Source organism: Crocodylus siamensis, chromosome 7 (assembly GCF_052110815.1).
Source record: "Crocodylus siamensis isolate JL-2025a chromosome 7, ASM5211081v1, whole genome shotgun sequence".
Classification (NCBI taxonomy): Eukaryota; Metazoa; Chordata; order Crocodylia; family Crocodylidae; genus Crocodylus; species Crocodylus siamensis.
Genome location: NC_143401.1, coordinates 95,915,525 through 95,933,765, shown reverse-complemented (window position 1 = coordinate 95,933,765; position 18,241 = coordinate 95,915,525). Strand labels below are relative to the sequence as shown.

The following is an 18,241-nucleotide window of genomic DNA, read 5'->3' as shown; positions in this document are numbered from 1 at the left end:
AATCACTGTTATAAAACACAGAGCATGTTTTATTTCCTAATTCATCCCGAAAGCTCGCAGGAAACAATGAAAGCTCGCGGAAAACACTGATCCCAAAAGCTTGCAGGAAACATTGATCCCGAAAGCTTGCAGAAAAGGACACTTGTCTTGCGATCTTCCAGTTGTCCTAATAAAAGGTTTTTGTCTTTCCTAATTAACAACCCTATTGCCCAGAGGCACTCGACAGACTCCAGCCCCGCCCGCACGAATCAGTGCTCAGGCGGCCGCGCTCCCCTTCCTGTGCCGTAAAGGCGCGCCCGCCTTGTCGCAAAAGGCGGCGCCGATGTGTGCCCGGACTGTCGCGAAGGTGCCGCTGCCTGGCGGCCGATGGCGGGCAACGCAAGATGGCGGCCGTGCCTGAGGAGCCGGCGGAGGTGGCGGTGAAACCGGAGGCCGAGGGCGCTGCCCCGCCGCCGCCCCCCCCGGCGGCTTCGCCCGCCGCTTCCCCCGCCGAGGGGGAGGCGGCGGCGGCGGCGGCGGCGGCGGCGACCCCGGGGGGCGGCGGCGCGGAGGCCGCTCCTGCCAAGTCGGTGCCGCCGGCGCCCGCCTCGACCCCGGCCCCGGCCCCGGCCCCGGCCCCGGCCTCGGTCTCGGCGTCCGCCTCCGCGTCGCCGCCCGCGGCCGCCCTGGACCGTCCGGCGCTGCTGGCCGTGCTGCAGCTGCTGCGCCGCAGCAACCTGCGCGAGTCCGAGGAGATCCTGCGGCGCGAGGCCCGGCTGCTGCCGGACGACCTCGCCGCCGCGCTCAGCCCCGCCGGACCCGGCGCCCCGGGCGGGGAGGCCGACGCCGACGCGCTGCTCAGCCGGGTCGCGGCCGCCGCAGCCGCCTCGGGCCCGGGGGGAGCCGCCGCCGCCGCCGGCCCCGCCCTCCCGTCCGCCAGCCCCGCCGCCGCCGCTCCGCCCGCCAAAGGCGAGTAAAGGGCACGTTTTGGGGTTCGAACCCCCCCCCCCCCACCTGTGTTAATTTTTCTCTTGGGAAAATAAATGTTTCCATGTTTGCCTTGCTGTCTCTTAGAAAGAGAATGTATTCAGGTCATACTGGCTGCTTTTTCATTGGCAGCAAATGTTAGTTCAGTGACATACGGCTCTAGAGTCACATATATTAGCTATGTTATGGGATTTGTTGGTAAGCAGATGAAGCACAAAAATATACCTGAAGCCAGTTGGGGTTGTGGAGCTTTGTAGTCATGATGGTCCGGGAAATACTTGAGAAGCAGGGATTGTTTTGTGCCATCATCTATTTAATCAGCTTTATAGTTGGGAGAGATGTTAGAATATATTTACACTTCTGGTCTTACACGGTGGTTGGTAACCTGTGGGTCAGGTTGAGCCTGGATATTGGCGGCAGTTCGGTGGCAGGTTGCAAGCATGGTGGCAGAGGCAGCCAAGCGGGAAGCTCTTGGCTTGTCTCAGATTGAGGCCTTATTTTGGCCCACTGCTCTGAAAAGGCTGTTGACCCCTGCTTTAATAACCAGTATTTGAGACGATATCTGCAACCAAGCATGAAGCATGAGTACCTCCGTCTTACTCTAAGCTCTCAATATGTGTTACAGTTCCAGAGTGAGCATTAGTCGCTGCTTGCTCAGCCTTTCAGTTTTTCTCATGTACATTTTCTTGTGTACCTGTCACTTGCAGTTGGAGGTATTGCTGTAGAAGATCAGCCGGATGTGAGCGCAGTGTTGTCTGCCTACAATCAGCAGGGCGACCCAGCACTGTATGAGGAATACTACAGCGGACTGAAACACTTCATTGAGTGCTCCCTAGACTGTCACCGGGCCGAATTATCCCAGTTGTTTTATCCGCTCTTTGTGCACATGTATTTGGAATTGGTCTACAATCAACATGAGAGTGAAGCAAAGTCTTTCTTTGAGAAGTAAGGCATTAACATTCCTGAGTTTGCATTCTGTTTATTATCTTTACCAATTTAACTAAACAAGAGAGAACTTTATTAGCAAAAGGAAGGCGGGGAACAGGGGAAAAAAAAGCCCTGTAATTGTGGTTATTATGGAGTTTTGGGAACTACCTTACTTGTCTTAACGTTTAACATGACTAAAACATGTCTAGATAAGAGTAATGGGCCATTTATAAATCATTGCACTAATATAACTATTGAAGCAGGGAACTTAATGTAGTCAGGAGTCTTGCTTTGTGTCCTAAACATGCTATTTTCATATGTTAAGAGAGATTAAAATGACACAGTAGTTCTTCACTGAAAATCAAACAGAAGGGAAAAGGATAAGTTTTTGTAAGCTTCCATCCCAGGTTTCAAATTTCTCTACAAGGAACGAAAAAGTAACTTAATTTGTCTTTTTTGCCAGACCTCTTTAAGTCTAATTCATCTTTTGGTTTAGAATCATGGAGAAGTTAGGCTGGAAGGGACCTCCAGAAGTCATCTAGTCCAACCCCCTGCCTGAGGCAGGATCATCCCTATCCCTTGGTTTAGACCAAGCATGAAATAATGCAGCCCCAAGGCATCACTTTTCTCAGAAAACTATGATAAGTAAAAATAGTTTTGCACACATTGGTGAAATATTCCTATCCATGAGTGTTTTAATGTTATCAGTAAATATAAAATGCATTGCATCTCCAGGGTTATGTTGATTTTGTTGGCACTGAATATTAATGATATCAATACATTTACAACTGGAAAATATTAAAAGGCATATTTTGTGAAAATGCTTACTCCAGTATGAAAACTATGCTGAAATGATTAATCATTTTAGTAACGATGACCATTCAGTCCAGTGTAACATACAATACTTTGGGCTGATGATTTGCAGTAATTAAATATGTTATAGCATGGTTTGGAATGTTATTCTCAGTGATCAGGCCAACAATATTGGCCAACAACATTGGTAATAACACTTTGTCTACCTAAAAATCTCCTTACAGTTCTACTTTGGTCATATACCTTTCACACATTGTATTATAACTGTTGGGTAGTGTTGTGTGTGCTGCATACAGTTGCACTTCAGCTGTAACATGATCTCATATGTAGTTGTTAAGTACACTGGAGTACCTAACAATGAGGTACTAATAGAGAAATCAGAATTCTTGGAGATGTGATATCTTTTATTAGACCAACTAGATAGTTGCAAAAAAATTAATCTAGTTGGTTTAATAAAAGATATCATCTCCCCAAGAGTTCTGATTACTTTTGCCTTATAGACCAGCATGGCTACAACCTGTATTCCTGAAATATAGGGATATGTAATTGCTTTGCGGGGAGTATAAAATCCATGAATATGATTTTTATGACTATAACAAATGGTACTTCCATGTTTTGAACTAAAACTGTATTTCAATAGGTTTCATGGAGATCAGGAGTGTTATTACCAAGATGACCTGCGTGTGTTATCCAGCTTAACCAAAAAGGAACACATGAAAGGGAATGAGACCATGCTGGATTTCCGAACAAGCAAATTTGTGCTGCGCATTTCCCGTGACTCTTACCAGCTCTTGAAGAGACACCTGCAGGAAAAGCAGAACAATCAGATCTGGAACATTGTTCAGGAGCATCTCTACATTGACATCTTTGATGGAATGCCCCGCAGCAAACAGCAGATAGATGCTATGGTGGGAAGCTTGGCTGGAGAGGCAAAACGAGAGGCAAATAAAGCAAAGGTATGAGGCAAATCCTCTCACACTATTAAGCAATTGCAACTTGTAGAGAAATTTGTCAGTTGCCTTAGTAGAGCAAACAGTCTTGGATTCTGATTATGAATAGCCTAATTGACAACATACTTGGGACAATAATGGTAAAGGTTGATACACTTATCCCCTGCACAGAAATGAAGATCAGAGACCAGTTAGAAATGGTTACTTAAGAACCTCTCAGGCCACTGAAAGAGACAGGTTTATTTAGTGGACTGAATGCAGGGCAGACCCCCTCACTTGTTCAAAAAAGGTAGTTTGCTCATCTCCAGTAGTTGTTACGAAAATGTACTATTTGTATAGTGTCGTAGCATTCTCAAAATATCAAGAGTAATATATAGATACTATATCTCAACCATAGGGATTCAAAGGGATGTTGTGAGGGAAATTGGGGTGATCAGTATCTATCAAGATTGTTGTTTGTGAGGGTTGAAGACTGCATACGAGTCCAGAGGAGAGCCACGTGCATGATCAGAGGTCAGGAAAACAGATTGTACAATGAGAGGCTGAGAGCTATGGGACTCTTCAGCCTGGAAAAACGCAGGCTCGGGATGATCTGATGGCCACCTATAAGTTCATCAGGGGTGCTCACTAGGATCTGAGGGAATGTCTGTTCACCAGAGTGCCTCAAGGGATGACAAGGACAAATGAACACAAACTCATCGTTAGTAGGGTTGGACGGGACCTGAGCAGATCATCAAGTCTGACCCCCTGCCATAGCAGGAAAGAGTACTGGGGTCAAACAACCCTGGCTAGGTGATTGTCCAGCCTTGTCCTAAAGACCCCCAGGGTAGGAGCCAGCACCACTTCTCTTGGAAGTTGGTTCCAGATCCTAGCCGCCCTGACAGTGAAGTAGCACCTTCTAATGTCTGATCTGAATCTACCCTCTGCCAGCTTGTGACCGTTATTTCTAGTTACTCCTGGCAGTGCTCAGGGGAACAGGGACTCCCCCAATGCCTGCTGGTCCCCCCTGACTAGTTTGTAACAGGCCACTAGATCCCCCTTCAGCCTTCTCTTGTGGAGGCTGAACAGGTTCAGGTCCCGTCGCCTCTCCTTATAGGGCCTGCCCTGCTGCCCCCTGACCATACGAGTGGCCTCCTCTGGATCCTCTCCATGTTGTCCACATCCCTCTTAAAGTGCGGCACCCAGAACGGGACGCAGTACTCCAGCTGCGGCCTGACCGGTGCTGCATAGAGGGGAAGGATCACCTCCTTGAACCTGTTCAAGATACATCTGTGGATGCAGGACATGGTGCAGTTGGCCTTCCTGACTGCATCCCATGCTGCCGGCCCATGTTCATCTTGGCATCAGTGATGACTCCAAGATCCTCTTCTGCCTCTGTACTGATGAGAAGGAAGTTCCCCAGCCTGTAGGTATGGTGCTGGTTCTTCCTCCCCAGGTGCAGCATCTTGCATTTGTCAGTGTTGAATCTCATCCTGTTCTCATCCGACCATCCCTGTAACCTGTCTAGGTCTGATTGCAGCCTATTCCTTCCTTCTAATGTGCCCACATCCCCCCACATCTTAGTGTCATCAGCAAATTTGAACAGGGGGCTTTTTATCCCCTCGCCCAAGTCGCTGATGAAGATGTTGAACAGTGCAGGCCCGAGGACCAAGCCCTGGGGGACCCCACTGCCCACATACCTCCAGGTCGAAAATGCCCCATCCACCATCACTCTGGTTGCAGCCCTCCAGCCAGTTGGTGACCCATTTGACTGTGTGGACATCGACACCACAGCCCCCAGTTCCTTAATGAGAACGGGGTGAGAGTCAGTGTCGAAGTCTTTCTGGATTTTTGGAAGGCTTATGTCCACTGCTACCCCTGTGTTTACGGATTTGGTGACCTGGTCGTAGAAGGCCATCAGGTTGGTCTGACAGAACCTACCTCTAATGAACCTGTGTTGGTTGCCCCTAAGCATAATCTCTGCTCCCTCCCAGCCCCTTGTGGACATGTGGCAGAATAATTCTCTCAAAAAGCTTGCCCAGGATTGAGGTAAGACTAACTGGCCTGGGGGTTCCCCAGGTCCTCCTTCCTCCGTTTTTTGAAGATGGGAACCACATTGGCCTTCTTCCAGTCCTGTGGCACCACACCAGAGCACCACGAGTGCTCATAAAGCCGTGCCAGGGGTCCCACAATGACCACAGCTAATTCCCTCAGCACTCAGGGGTGGAGATCGTCTGGACCAGCTGATTTAAATACATCCAGTCCCTCCAGAAGTTCCCTGACTGGATCCTCCCTGACCCTTGGCCTAGGTGTGCCTCCCCTGGAGCCTGAGTGGGGCCTGGTGGGGGGGCTGATCTGATCCCTGCTCAGGAAAATGGAGGCAAAGAAGTCGTTAAGAAGGCTGGACACAAGGAAGGACTTCTTTACTGTCTGAGCCCCCAAGGTCTGGAATAGATTGTCACCAAAGGTGGTTCAAGCATCTACCCTGAAAGTCTTCAAGAGAAATTTGGATGCTTATCTTGCTGGGATTGTATGACCCCTGCTGACTTCCTGCCCCTGGGGCAGAGGGCGGGACTTGATGATCTTTCGAGGTCCCTTCCAGCCCTAATGTCTATGAAATCGCAAACCCTTTAAATGTTAAATAATAATGCATTATATAATATCAAATACAGTGGTTTTAAATTGGGACTCTGCTTTTTTGCAGCAAGCTTGATATTCATAAATTGCTGCTTATGTTAAATTTGTTCCATTTAAAAAATGATTTTTTAAAAAGTAAGCAATGCAGACTTTATTATGTGACTCTCTAAATTGGATTGCAGGTTTTCTTTGGCTTATTAAAAGAGCCAGAAATTGAAGTCCCTTTGGATGATGAAGATGAAGAAGGGGAGAATGAGGAAGGAAAACCAAAAAAGAAAAAACCAAAAAAAGATAGTGTGGGATCAAAAAGTAAAAAACAAGACCCGAATGCTCCTCCACAGAACAGGTAACTTGTTAAATCTGGTCTGCTTCTTGGTGATTTTTGGATTGTTTGCTTTTCAATATCTCTGCTACGTTTTTTAGTCTGGTTTTAAATGAGGCTTCTGTTACTTTCTTTAGGAGATCTTTTCAGTGGCCCAAAACACCTGTTCCTTGGGAAGATTTTTGATTTGTGCCCTTTGTTTTTATATTCAAATTTTATTTGCATTATCCAGTAGCTTTTTCATTTCATACTCAGCAATACTTGTCTCTCCTTCATGGTTATCCCTCAGAAGTTCCTAGAATTATGAGATCTTCTCCCCCCCCAACTTCTAAATCAGGGGTGAGCAAAATGTGGCCCATGGAGTGGATGTGGCCTGCCAGGCCATTCTATCAGGTCTGTGGGACCCCTAAAATTTTTAGAAAATTAATATTTATCTGCCCTTGGCTGCCTGTCATGCAGCCCTTGATGGCTTGCCAAAACTCAGTAACTGGCCCTCCGCCCGAAATAATTGCCCGCCCCTGTAATCTAAACTATATGTATCAAATTAAATGAACCGTTTCCTATTTGTCATTCCTTCCAAACCCCCATTTTTTTTACTGTTTGAAGTTCTACTCCTACCTTCCGTTCTGGCAGTGATATACCCAGGCATTGCTGCTGTTCCTTCATGCAATGGTTGGTTCCATCTCATGGGAGGCCCCCCCATCTCAGTCCTTGACTCCATGGGCCACAGCATGCTCCAGTGCACCAATCCCACAGTGCTGCCATCACAAATACATGTGATTTAAAGTAGTCCTGCTCCATTTCTTGTAGAATTCCTCTTCCTGAACTGAAAGACTCTGACAAGCTGGATAAAGCAATGAACATGAAGGAAGCCACAAAGCGTGTACGTCTTGGCCCAGACAGCTTGCCTTCTATCTGTTTCTACACATTCCTTAATGCTTACCAGGTTAGTAAAGGTGGCTTTGGTGCCATAAGATAAGGAGTCAGAAATGATTATGGAGGCCATAAAACATCTGGTGTAAGGAAATCAAGCTATCAAGGTGTTACCCTAAATTCTAGGGCTTGATGCTGGGGTGGGATTAAACATTATTTCATAGTAGTTTTTGCCTTCTCATAGAAATTATTTTCTTGGCACTTAAGACCATAACCTTGATCACTGGGTCACACCTGTATATCTTAATTTGACCCAACTGAAAAGTCTTATGAACATACATAACAGGGATTACTTAAGGGGAATTATGTTCATAGTACCAGAAAATTATTTGGAATAAGCCATTTCTGTAGTTATTTCCAATTAGGTATAATGCAATGAAAAGCTTAGACTCAAAGTCCAAATGAATGAAACTGAAAGCTTTCTTAAACCACCTTAGCTCCACTGCCTGTTTTGCTTAGTTATTGCTGTATCTTTTGTTCCTCTAATTTGTTCTAAGCATGTGAGTAGGGGGCAGTTCTTCCTAATGTAGTGAATCCTGAATACTACAGATCAGGGGTGTCAAACTCAACTTGCACCCCAGGCTGGATCCAGACCACAGGGCTCCTTGAAGGCAAGATCTGGCCTGGGGTAGTTCCAGGCTGGATACACAGTGGTGTGAGCAGCTCTGGTTATGACCTGGGGCACAAGACAACAAGAGCAGTAGTTCTGGCATGGGGCATGCAGTGCAGCTCTGCACCCTGCCCCATGCTGGAGCTGCTGTCACCATATGCCCTGTAGTGCTGCAGCAGCTTTAGCTCCTGTGTGGGGCACACAGAAGCTCCAACATAAAACAGCAGGCCCAGCAGCTGAGGAGGTGGGTCTGCAGCAATTGGTCATGGGCAAAGCAGCTGTAGGGTGATCAGGGCTGGATCAACCCTTGCTTGCCCTTCTGCCACCAATTTTCTGTGTCAGCTGAATTCTGCAGTAGGCCATTCCTTCCTCTGTCCCTCTTCCCCCATCCCAAACTTTAGAAGGCCCCCTAGTAGGCCAGTGGGCCAGGTAGAACAGCTCTGTGGGTCAAATCTGATCAGCCAGCCATAAGTTTGACACCCCTGCTGTAGATATAATGTATTGGAATGCTTGTGAACAATTTTGCTGTTTTGTCTTTTAAAATAAGTGTAGTTATGTATTTCTTTATTTTAGATGGTATAACTTTTTGTAGCAGTTACTTGCTAGGTTTTCAAATACTTATGCATTCTGTCTGAAGGTAATCCCCTTTTTTATACAAAATGGAGGTAGGGCGGTTACAGGATTTTCTAGTGTTTGAACTTTGTAATTAAAATAATTCATTAACTTTTAAAATAAGTAACTTTTTTGTGTACAGGGTCTTACTGCAGTGGATATCACAGATGACTCTAGCATGATTGTAGGAGGCTTTGCTGACTCCACTGTCAGAGTGTGGTCTGTGACACCAAAAAAGCTACGCAGTGTAAAAACAGCAGCAGGTAATGAAGGCAAGAAGATACACGCTCATCCTAAGTGTTAATTCTGATAGAGTTCTATGTTTTTGCAACCTGTGCAGAGGGAGGTAACTTTGCAGGGCAGCTTTCTTAACTCATTGGATGTTGTTAGTTCGGCTTCTACTTATAAAGCAAATAACACCTTTCTTTTTTTTTTTTTTAATATTTGGTTGGACTTTGTTTTGGTAGTAGTATGTAATGAGGAGAATCAAAAACATCTCCAGAAATTTGTATTCTGACAGAGTTACAGAACAGAGAAAGTACACTAGACAGCTGATGAGGAAATATAGTTTCATTGTAGCCCTATTTCAGCAAGATACTTAAACAGGTGCTTATGTGTCTTGCTGAATAACAATATGTATTTGGAATGACTAATCAGAGTTTGTAAATCCTAGGACTTCTGCGTTGTGTAGATAAAAAAAAAAATAGTATTTTGGAGAGCTTTGTAGAGAAGCTGTGCTACAGAGGAAGATTTCTCAAGCACAGAGTTTGTGATGAAACCAGAATGAAGTCTTAAAAAGTGTCCTGTAGATTGAAGGCCAGTGTCAGCTGTTGGGTGTATAGCAGTCATAAGTTCTTGAAATCTAAAAACATGGGTGTATGTATATGAATGCTCATCTTCAACAGGGGTGTCAAACTCTCCTTGTGCCTCGGGTCAGATCCAGGCTGCAGGGCTCCTTGTGGGTCGAATCCAGCCCGGGGCATGAGGAAACAGCATTGGCAGCTCCAGCTCTGACCTGGAGCATATGGTGATGGAAGCTCCAGCTCCTGCCATGTGCTCTGTGCCATGGTGGCAGTTCTGGCTCTGGCTCCATTTCCAGCACGGGGGCACAGCAGGGGCCAGCAAGGTAGGGCCATGGCAGTGGTGACACACGAAGCGGCCAGTGGGTGACTATGGCTGCATTGACCCTTGTTTGGCGTCATGCTGCTGATTGTCATGTCCATCAGGGCCCAATTCTGCAGCAGGCTATTCATCCCTGGTCATGTCCCCCAACTTTTGGTGGCCTGCTGGTAGTTTATCAGTCTGGATAGAACTGCTTTGCGGCCCAGATCCAGCCCATGGGCCATATGTTTGACACCCCTGATCTACAACATCTTTTCCCAATTGATGTGTAGGGTAGTATATTGCTGATTGATATGAAGAACCTGTCACTCCATTCTTGAATTACTTTCGTAGCCAAACTCATATTACCTTTTATAGCAGTTTCCTTTACAGTAGTCCTAAGGAAATAGCTTCAATTGTGCTGTATGTAACTTCAAGTTCAAAACCTGACATCTGATTTTTAAGCTTCCCTGCTACTCTATATTTTGGTATTAGTGTTCAAACTGATGACCAGTATTCAGGAAGAATTTTTGTTTCACTTCATACTTGCAGAGAACAGCAATAAAAACCATATGTTCTGCTTAAAAGATGTACCTATTTTTGCATAAATGTAAGTAAATGTGCTCAGCTTCTGGCAATCATTATATGTGAAATCTGCATATTTGCTGCAACTATGAACCTCTGGAATTTTACAGATCTCAGTCTCATAGACAAAGAATCAGATGATGTCTTGGAAAGGATTATGGATGAGAAGACAGCAAGTGAGCTGAAGATTTTATATGGTCACAGTGGACCTGTCTATGGCACCAGCTTCAGTCCTGATAGGTAATATAATTTAAAATTTGCCTTGGAGAGGAGATCCTGAGTTCTAATAAGATGCTTCTTGCTCAAAACTAATTCTTAAAGCAGCTGCTTCTGTAAATTGAGATGAAATTGGTTCATGTGTTTCATAAGAAGCCATGATGGGTGAGTTTAAGGGCCTGATGTTTTGAGGCTCGTGTTGTGTGGGTACTGAGCATCTTCAGTGTAGCTTGACATCGGTAGGAGCTAAGAACACCCAGCAACTGGCAGGTTCAGGACTTAAGAGTTTCCAGTTTCCTATCTTACTTGAAAGCCTTATCTTAAGTTTGATTTTTAACTGCATAAGCAAATTGTAAAAGGGAGACAGATCATTGCAACATTTACATCCATTACGGTAATGCAGAGATGAACAATTTTGTTATCATCTGCACCTGTTGATGCATTTCTAGTCTGCTTCCCACTAGAACCTCCAGTAAACCTTTATTTTCCAGATCATGTGATCAAGGTAATCTCATAGCCTCTTAAATACAATAAAGTCCCTGTTATCTAGCATGAGTGGGGAATATCAGGTGCTAGTTATGTAAAATTCTGTTTATCTGAGGCAGATGACCGGGGGGGCGGCGGCGGCTGGATATGGAGCGATGGCAGCTGCCCCGTAAGACCTTCTCCTGCCCCCTGCGGCTTAGCGGGTGGTGCCTGCGCGGGATGGTGCATGGCAGTGCTCCATCCCCATCTGCCCACGTGTGCCCCCTAGGGCCTTCTCAAGTACCCCCTATTCTATGGGAATCTTTTCGTATAGCCAAGGGTGGCATTTCTGAAACCAGTTCTTGAACAGTTGCATGTAGTGGTTTATCAATAGCCTTTTGTTTTGAACAGAGAACTGGACCCCTAATTATGACATGCTTCCTTTCACATAGACAAGTACTGCAAATTTGAATAGAATATAAGCAATGGTTTGTCCCTCTTCAGAGTAAGTGTCCCAGTAGGATTCCCTCTGAATCAGGTATATCTCAGCCCATTGAGAGTTCAGATTATATAGTACCCTGCAGCACAGTGCCAGTAAATGGATGATGCTCTTACCCCAAAGACACACCAGTAATCTTGCGCTAGACTCCCAGTATTCTGCCTAAGTCATATCCTATCGCCTTCTGATAGGAACTACCTGTTATCCTCTTCAGAAGATGGCACTGTGCGACTGTGGAGTCTGCAAACATTTACTTGCCTGGTGGGATATAAAGGACACAATTATCCAGTATGGGATACACAGTTCTCTCCCTATGGGTATTACTTCGTATCTGGTGGACATGACAGAGTGGCTCGGTAAGAACCTAAAAGGCCTCTTTACTGGAATTTTTAATAATCTGAGGCCTGGAATATTGAGAGAAACTAACCTAACCCCTTAATACCAATGGCTGGTATTTTCCAGCTCTCATCTCACTATGGGAAATGAATTTTATTACACTTGGGTTAAAAAAATTAAACCAACAACTAATGCAGTGTTAGCTGAGAGTATCATGACATTATCCTTGCAGAGATGGTGTTCCTTTGTTTTCAAACCATCTGGTTAATATGGGAAAATACATATCTCTGACCCTTAATGTTGGAGAAATCAATGTACCTTTTTCATTGCTTTTGTAATGGTTGCATTGGGACACTTATTTTCCCCTTAAAGAACAACCTTTAAAACAGGGATTATTTGGGCTGGAGAACCACTTAGAGAGAGTTGGTGAGCTGTTATGGGCTGGGTCAGCGCCTCTACCCCCCACTCTCAAAAGCTCACCAAAAATCCCTAAGTGGCTCTGCCTCGGAGCCTGGCCCCATGCTGTCACCACCTCAAGATTCAAGCCCTGGCTTTGGAATCTTGATGGAGACTAGCCCAGGACCCACATGGGCAGGGCGCACGTGGTGGGGTGGATGGAGTGGGGTCACGGGCAGGCAGGGAACAGTGTCCAGGAGTGGGATGGGTGGGGCTGAGGCCTGGATCTTGGGGCACTGACAATGTAGGGTCAAAGCTGGGATCTTGGGGCAGTGACGGTGTCGGGTAGGGGCCCGGGACAGAGCTGTGGTCTGCATCTGGCACACTCCTGCCTGTAGAACTAAAGCCTGTTGCAGGGATGTGTGGGGAGCAGATCATGGCTCTGCCCATCCCACTCCTAGACACTGCTCCCCATCCACCCACGGCCCTATTGCATCCACCTGGCTGAGCACACCCTGCCTATGTGGGTCTGAGGCTGGTCTCCATAGAGACCTCAGCTGCCTGCTCCGTCGTGGTGGTGACACCAGCAGCAGCAGCCAGGAGTTGCCACTGCTGCCAAGGCTGTTGGGAAGTGGAGTCCGGCTGCTGCACTATCACTGCGTGCCCGGAGGCAGTGGGACCAGCCACACAGACCATGCCAGGCAGAGCCAAATAAAATCCCTAGACAAGCCATATCCAGCTCGCAGGTTGCCTTTTGCCCACCCCAGCTTTAAAATAGTCATTGCTTGAGGTACCTGAGTAACAAGCACCACATAAGGACATCATGTTTTCAATAAGGGTCTAATTTCTTTATAGTTTTATAAAAAATGCTTTCCTTAAGGCTCTGGGCAACGGATCACTATCAGCCTTTGCGTATATTTGCTGGCCACCTTGCTGATGTCACATGTAGTCGGTTTCATCCCAACTCCAACTATATTGCTACGGGCTCAGCAGACAGAACTGTGCGCCTCTGGGATGTTCTGAATGGGAACTGTGTGAGGATCTTCACTGGACATAAGGTAGAGGAGTGTATTTCACTAACACTTCCTACAAGACAATAGTCCATACTTAATTGATATATGTCTATAGATCTACACATACTCTCTCACTCACAATTTTAATGTTCAGAAAGTGTGTGCCTGTTACTTTAGACCAATTGTAAGTTGTCCCATGAAACAAAGACTCCCTTCCCTTATAAACTTCTGTTCCTGATGAACAACTAGTTTGTGTGTTTGTGTGCACTTAAATTTTTAGAGGGTAATTGGGACTCTTAGCGGAGATGATATCTTTTACTAAACCAACAAGATTTTTGCAAAAAAAAATAGTTAATTTCGTAAAATCTTGTTGGTCTAATAAAAGATGTCATCTCTACAACGAGTCCTGATTGCCTTTGCCTCTAGGCCAATACGGCTACAACCTGGATACCCAACACATTTTTAGAGCATAGCATTTGCAGTGAGTACAGTGTGACTTTTTGTAGATGCAGGTAGATTTGTCTAATTTTGCTTCTCCAACTGACTTTATTCCAGGGACCAATTCATTCGCTGGCATTTTCCCCTAATGGAAGATTCCTGGCCACTGGAGCAACAGATGGAAGAGTGCTCCTCTGGGATATTGGCCATGGTTTGATGGTGGGAGAGTTGAAAGGGCACACCGACACCATCTATGCACTCAGATTCAGTAGAGATGGGGAGATTTTAGCATCAGGTAAAACTTGCTGAACTTTTCAGTTTTTCATTCCCCGGTGAAAACAGAGTCTAAAATGGAATGACGTGCTTTTTTTATATAATTAAGATCCCGATCCAAATCTGTCTCCCTTCTCAATGTGAAAGATCAAACTAATACTTAGCAATGTTAATACTTTGTAGTTGTAAAGCAAATACTTTACCAGATTGTTAACATTTAGATTAATTTTAATGTAAGTGGGTAAACCATTAGAATTGGAAATTATCTGGTATTTTATAACTGAAACCAGCCCTACTGTCAGACCTTTGAAAGTAGATAGAAAGTAGCCTCTGCTGAAAGTAGATAGTAATTGGGGATTTTGCATCACACTGCACATCCATTGTGTGCTTAGTTTGGAGCTAAATTTGGTTCTTTCAATGTCTAAGAATTCAGTAGTTGTTTCAGTGGGGTTTGGATAACACTTCCTTTGCTATGTCAGTGGGTGTGTGGGCCTCTAGACTCTGACTGGCATAAAAGACATCTGACCTTTATGGAGAAAATGTTTTAAAAGGTCTCAAGCTAAATCTTATAAATCCATGTTTTTCATAGATATGTGGATGTATAAAGACCAGGGGTGTTCAAGTGGTAGGGGGCACCTGACTTCTGAAAAGCTTTACTCTTAGATACCTTCAGTAGCTGGGAGCTACTTAAATAGTTGTCATTTTCTAGAACAAGAGTAGGAATAAAGCACACTTTTTGGCCATTACAGTTTTTACAGATTTCCTGGAGAATCACTGGTATCTGTCACAAGGATTTTAAACTTGGTGGGTGAGGAAGATAGGACAACCTTGTGTCAAGAATGTATCTCCTGTCATTCCTGGGAGCTTAAATTAGAAATTCATTGCTAAATGTAACTCTACTAAGACTAGAATGAGCCTCTAACTTAATTCAGTCAAGACTGTCTGAAGAGCAGCTCCTCTGTTTTAACTATAGAAAGGTGTAGCATTGGACTGTTCAACTTCCCGGCTGCCAGGGGCTGTATGCCACAGGGGCCATATACCCTACAGATTCCCAGAACCCCTGCTGTGTGCAGCCCCTCACCCTGTTCCTGTTGCTGCCCTGGGAGCTGTGCAAGCCCCTGCCCTCCTCTCCCCTTTCCCTCCACTGCTCCAGCAGGGAGTTTACTGGGATCTGTCCTATAGAGCTGCCCTGCCGCAGACCCCAGCCATCCCCACAGGATTAGAAGCAATGGGAGGAGTGATGGCTAGAAGTAGCCCACGAGTCATGTGTTAACCCCTCCCAGAGGACACCAGTTGGATACCCCTGGACCATGTTAGGGCTGTAATCTTGCAAACATGCACTTACGAATAACATGCTTGAAGTCCATTTGCTTGCAGCATTTGGGTGTAAAGCATTAATGCTTTGCCCCATCCTGCAGTGGCTGAAGAAACAGTGTTTTCCAGCCTTCATTGCTGCCAGCTTGGTTGCAGCCTTGTCTTGGCATCATTTCAATACAATTATCATTTGCTGCTGATATGGCTTCAGTAAGGGCATGGAGGAAAATGTTGCTGAATGTTCCATTTTCTGTGTATTGCTTTTTAACTCTGCCCTGCGCAGGACCAAGGCTCTACATTGTAATTCCCCACTTTGTTCTTAGGCTCTATGGATAACACAGTCAAACTGTGGGACGCTGTGAAAGCATTTGAAGACTTAGAAACTGATGATTTTACAACAGCCACAGGACACATAAATCTGCCTGAAAACTCACAGGACTTGCTACTGGGTACTTACATGAGCAAATCAACCCCAGTCATTCACCTTCATTTTACACGGAGAAACTTGCTGCTGGCTGCTGGAGCGTACAGCCCACAATAAACATGAAGCTGTGAAAGAGGCTGTGCAAGTCACTAATAAAAGACCTCAAAATGACTACCGGATTTGAGATAAAAGAAATCTCTTGTATAGACAGACTGTGCCTCGTCAGTTGGGGTGGCAGGACTATGTAAATTAATACGCAGGTAATATCTTCTCAGTTCTGCTACTTCATTTTTAGCCACAGCTTGAAAATGCTGGAAAATGATTAGACATTGTGGCTTTACAGGAAAGAATTGTTTTATGGTGCTTTGGATTTTTTGATAAAATACGAAAACAAGAAAAAGAGAGAGAGAATGGCTGTCTCCTATTAAGAAAAACGGTAATGGGCTCTGCTGGAACATCACCTTTGGAAAGTTAACAGCACCTCAATATGTGTCTTGAACATTTTAAAAAGCACTTAATTTATAGCTGGGATTTTGTGGAACTCGCCTTAACCTGGGCTGGGCAGCAGGTTTGTCTGGCTAGAATATTATCCTACTTGTTGCAGAAGGCACCATACACAGAGGCTTGTAGTGAACTAAAAATTGAATATATAAGCACACCTTTATATAAAGGTCTGACTGTGTTTCAAATCTTTCCTGTTTCCTGTATTAGAAATACAGATCTGGTCACTGCATCTTCAGGTAGGTTAAGGTGTTATGACTAGCAAGTAGCTAGAAGTAAAATCTGAACATCTGCAAAAGTGAAGAGACAAGGGACTGAGACACAACTGAAATACTTTTACTGCCTATTAAAACATGCTCTCCGAAGTGAAAACAGTGGCCTTGTACCCTTTTAGGATACTTAGAGGAGACCTGGAAAATAATCTTTAAAAAAAAAAATAATAATAATAATAATCTCCCTCCCCCCCCCTTTTTTTCTTTTACATGAAATTGAATTTTTGTCACAGCTAGAAAATTTAAGAATGGGGAGAGCCAGTGAAGAGGCAAAAAATGAACCTTTTTATTCCTAAGGCTAATATTTGTGAAAAGGCTCTCCCCTCACGCATGCTGTTGTGATGCTGTGTTCACCAGCAAAGGTCAGACCTGACATTCTTGATGTTTCTAAATAAAAAAACCTGGCAGAACAGTAGGCCTTTAACTCCTTTCTGTCTCTATACAAGATGAGGAAGCAAAAGGACACTAGCATGAGTTTAAGGAAACTTGAGTAGGAAACTCCCTTCCAACTCATCCCATCCCCACCAAAACACCCAGAAGCTTTCCATGCATTGCATATCAAAAGTGCAGACATATTTCACCAGTAGATCTCACCTTTAAGAACAGGGAAGAATGCTCTGAAAGTAAATGATAATGATCCTGTCTGTTTCATGTAAACTTCCCAACACCAGATATGAGCAGGTGGCTTTTGAGTGAAAGTATGGCAAAATTGAACAATACATTAAAATACTTTCCGTACAAGAGGAAGCATGTACAGTTTTGACAGCTAAAAAATCACTGCCACTATCTGCCTTTGTATTTTGTACAGTTTTATACTTTTGATATGATAATAAAAACTACAAATATCATTCTGTGCATGTTTCTGGATTATATTACAAGAGAATTTCTCCCCTTTCAAATTGTTGCAAGTAATGCAGTGCTCACACAGCTGTACCAGCAAACTACTAAATGAAACAAAGTGATACAATTTATACTGCTACATTTAGGACCAAACTACACAAAGCCTCTGTCAGTTTATAGTTCAGACCAGGAGTTGGCAACATATGGCCTACAGGCTAGATCCAGCCAATGCAGCCGTTGGATCCAGCTTGCAGATATGGGACTTAAGCTGCAACAGCGCTCCTTGTGCCATTGCAGGGAGAAGTGCCTGCCTCTGACCCAGGGTAGGTTATTCTGGCCCACAACCAGGAAAGGTTGCTTACTGCTGGTCTGGATGTGGGGGCACCTATACATGAGCAGACTCGGTTAATTGAGTCTGCTGGAGCATAGTAAACACCACTCCAGCGTTTTGTCAGTATTCCTGTGCTTAAAAATGGTGTTGGGGGCAATTTCTTTAACGCTTGTTCAGTGAGCTTTAGATAAAATACCTCCACCACCACTTTTAAGTGTGGGGGCACTTCTAATAACAGCAGCTCTCACAGCTGTTCTAATTAAAAAATGCCCCTTTCCACCCCACCCCCAGCATGTGTATAGAAGCCTGGATTTCCAGAATTTTGCCACAAAAGGCAATTTTAAGGGCCAAGTCCTAGTTGGCAGGCTGCACTTTGAGAACCCCTAGACTATATTGTTCTTTCTAAAGCATGTGATTAATAGTAGATGGGTTTAATAGTACTGTATTTCTGTTCCTGTAGGGGAAAGGACAAGAAATAATAGTCTAAA

General features: G+C 44.9%; 1 protein-coding gene across 2 annotated transcripts; it reads left to right on the top strand.

Annotated features, from left to right (window-relative positions):
• Positions 1–353: 353 nt before the first annotated feature.
• Positions 354–17,430, top strand: TAF5 (TATA-box binding protein associated factor 5). Of its 2 annotated transcripts, XM_090058192.1 has the most exons (11): positions 354–948; positions 1,674–1,911; positions 3,347–3,662; positions 6,455–6,618; positions 7,405–7,540; positions 8,892–9,012; positions 10,546–10,675; positions 11,807–11,971; positions 13,228–13,405; positions 13,916–14,093; positions 15,709–17,430. In XM_090058192.1, exons 1-11 carry the CDS (start codon positions 384–386, stop codon positions 15,924–15,926), a joined length of 2,409 nt encoding a protein of 802 aa, XP_089914318.1. In that variant the 5' UTR covers positions 354–383; the 3' UTR covers positions 15,927–17,430. The 2 variants fall into 2 exon arrangements, 1 of the variants encoding a protein (XP_089914318.1); XR_016443594.1 differs by lacking the exon at positions 13,228–13,405 and having other exon boundaries at positions 15,709–15,846.
• The last annotated feature ends 811 nt before the right edge of the window (positions 17,431–18,241 follow it).

Excerpts from the sequence above, each read along its gene's own strand:
- TAF5 (XM_090058192.1), top strand. The coding sequence starts at position 384 with ATGGCGGCCGTGCCTGAGGAGCCGGCGGAGGTGGCGGTGAAACCGGAG. Across the intron at positions 949-1,673 it reads CGCCGCTCCGCCCGCCAAAG|TTGGAGGTATTGCTGTAGAA; the intron begins GCGAGTAAAGGG and ends TGTCACTTGCAG. Across the intron at positions 9,013-10,545 it reads CAGTGTAAAAACAGCAGCAG|ATCTCAGTCTCATAGACAAA; the intron begins GTAATGAAGGCA and ends GGAATTTTACAG.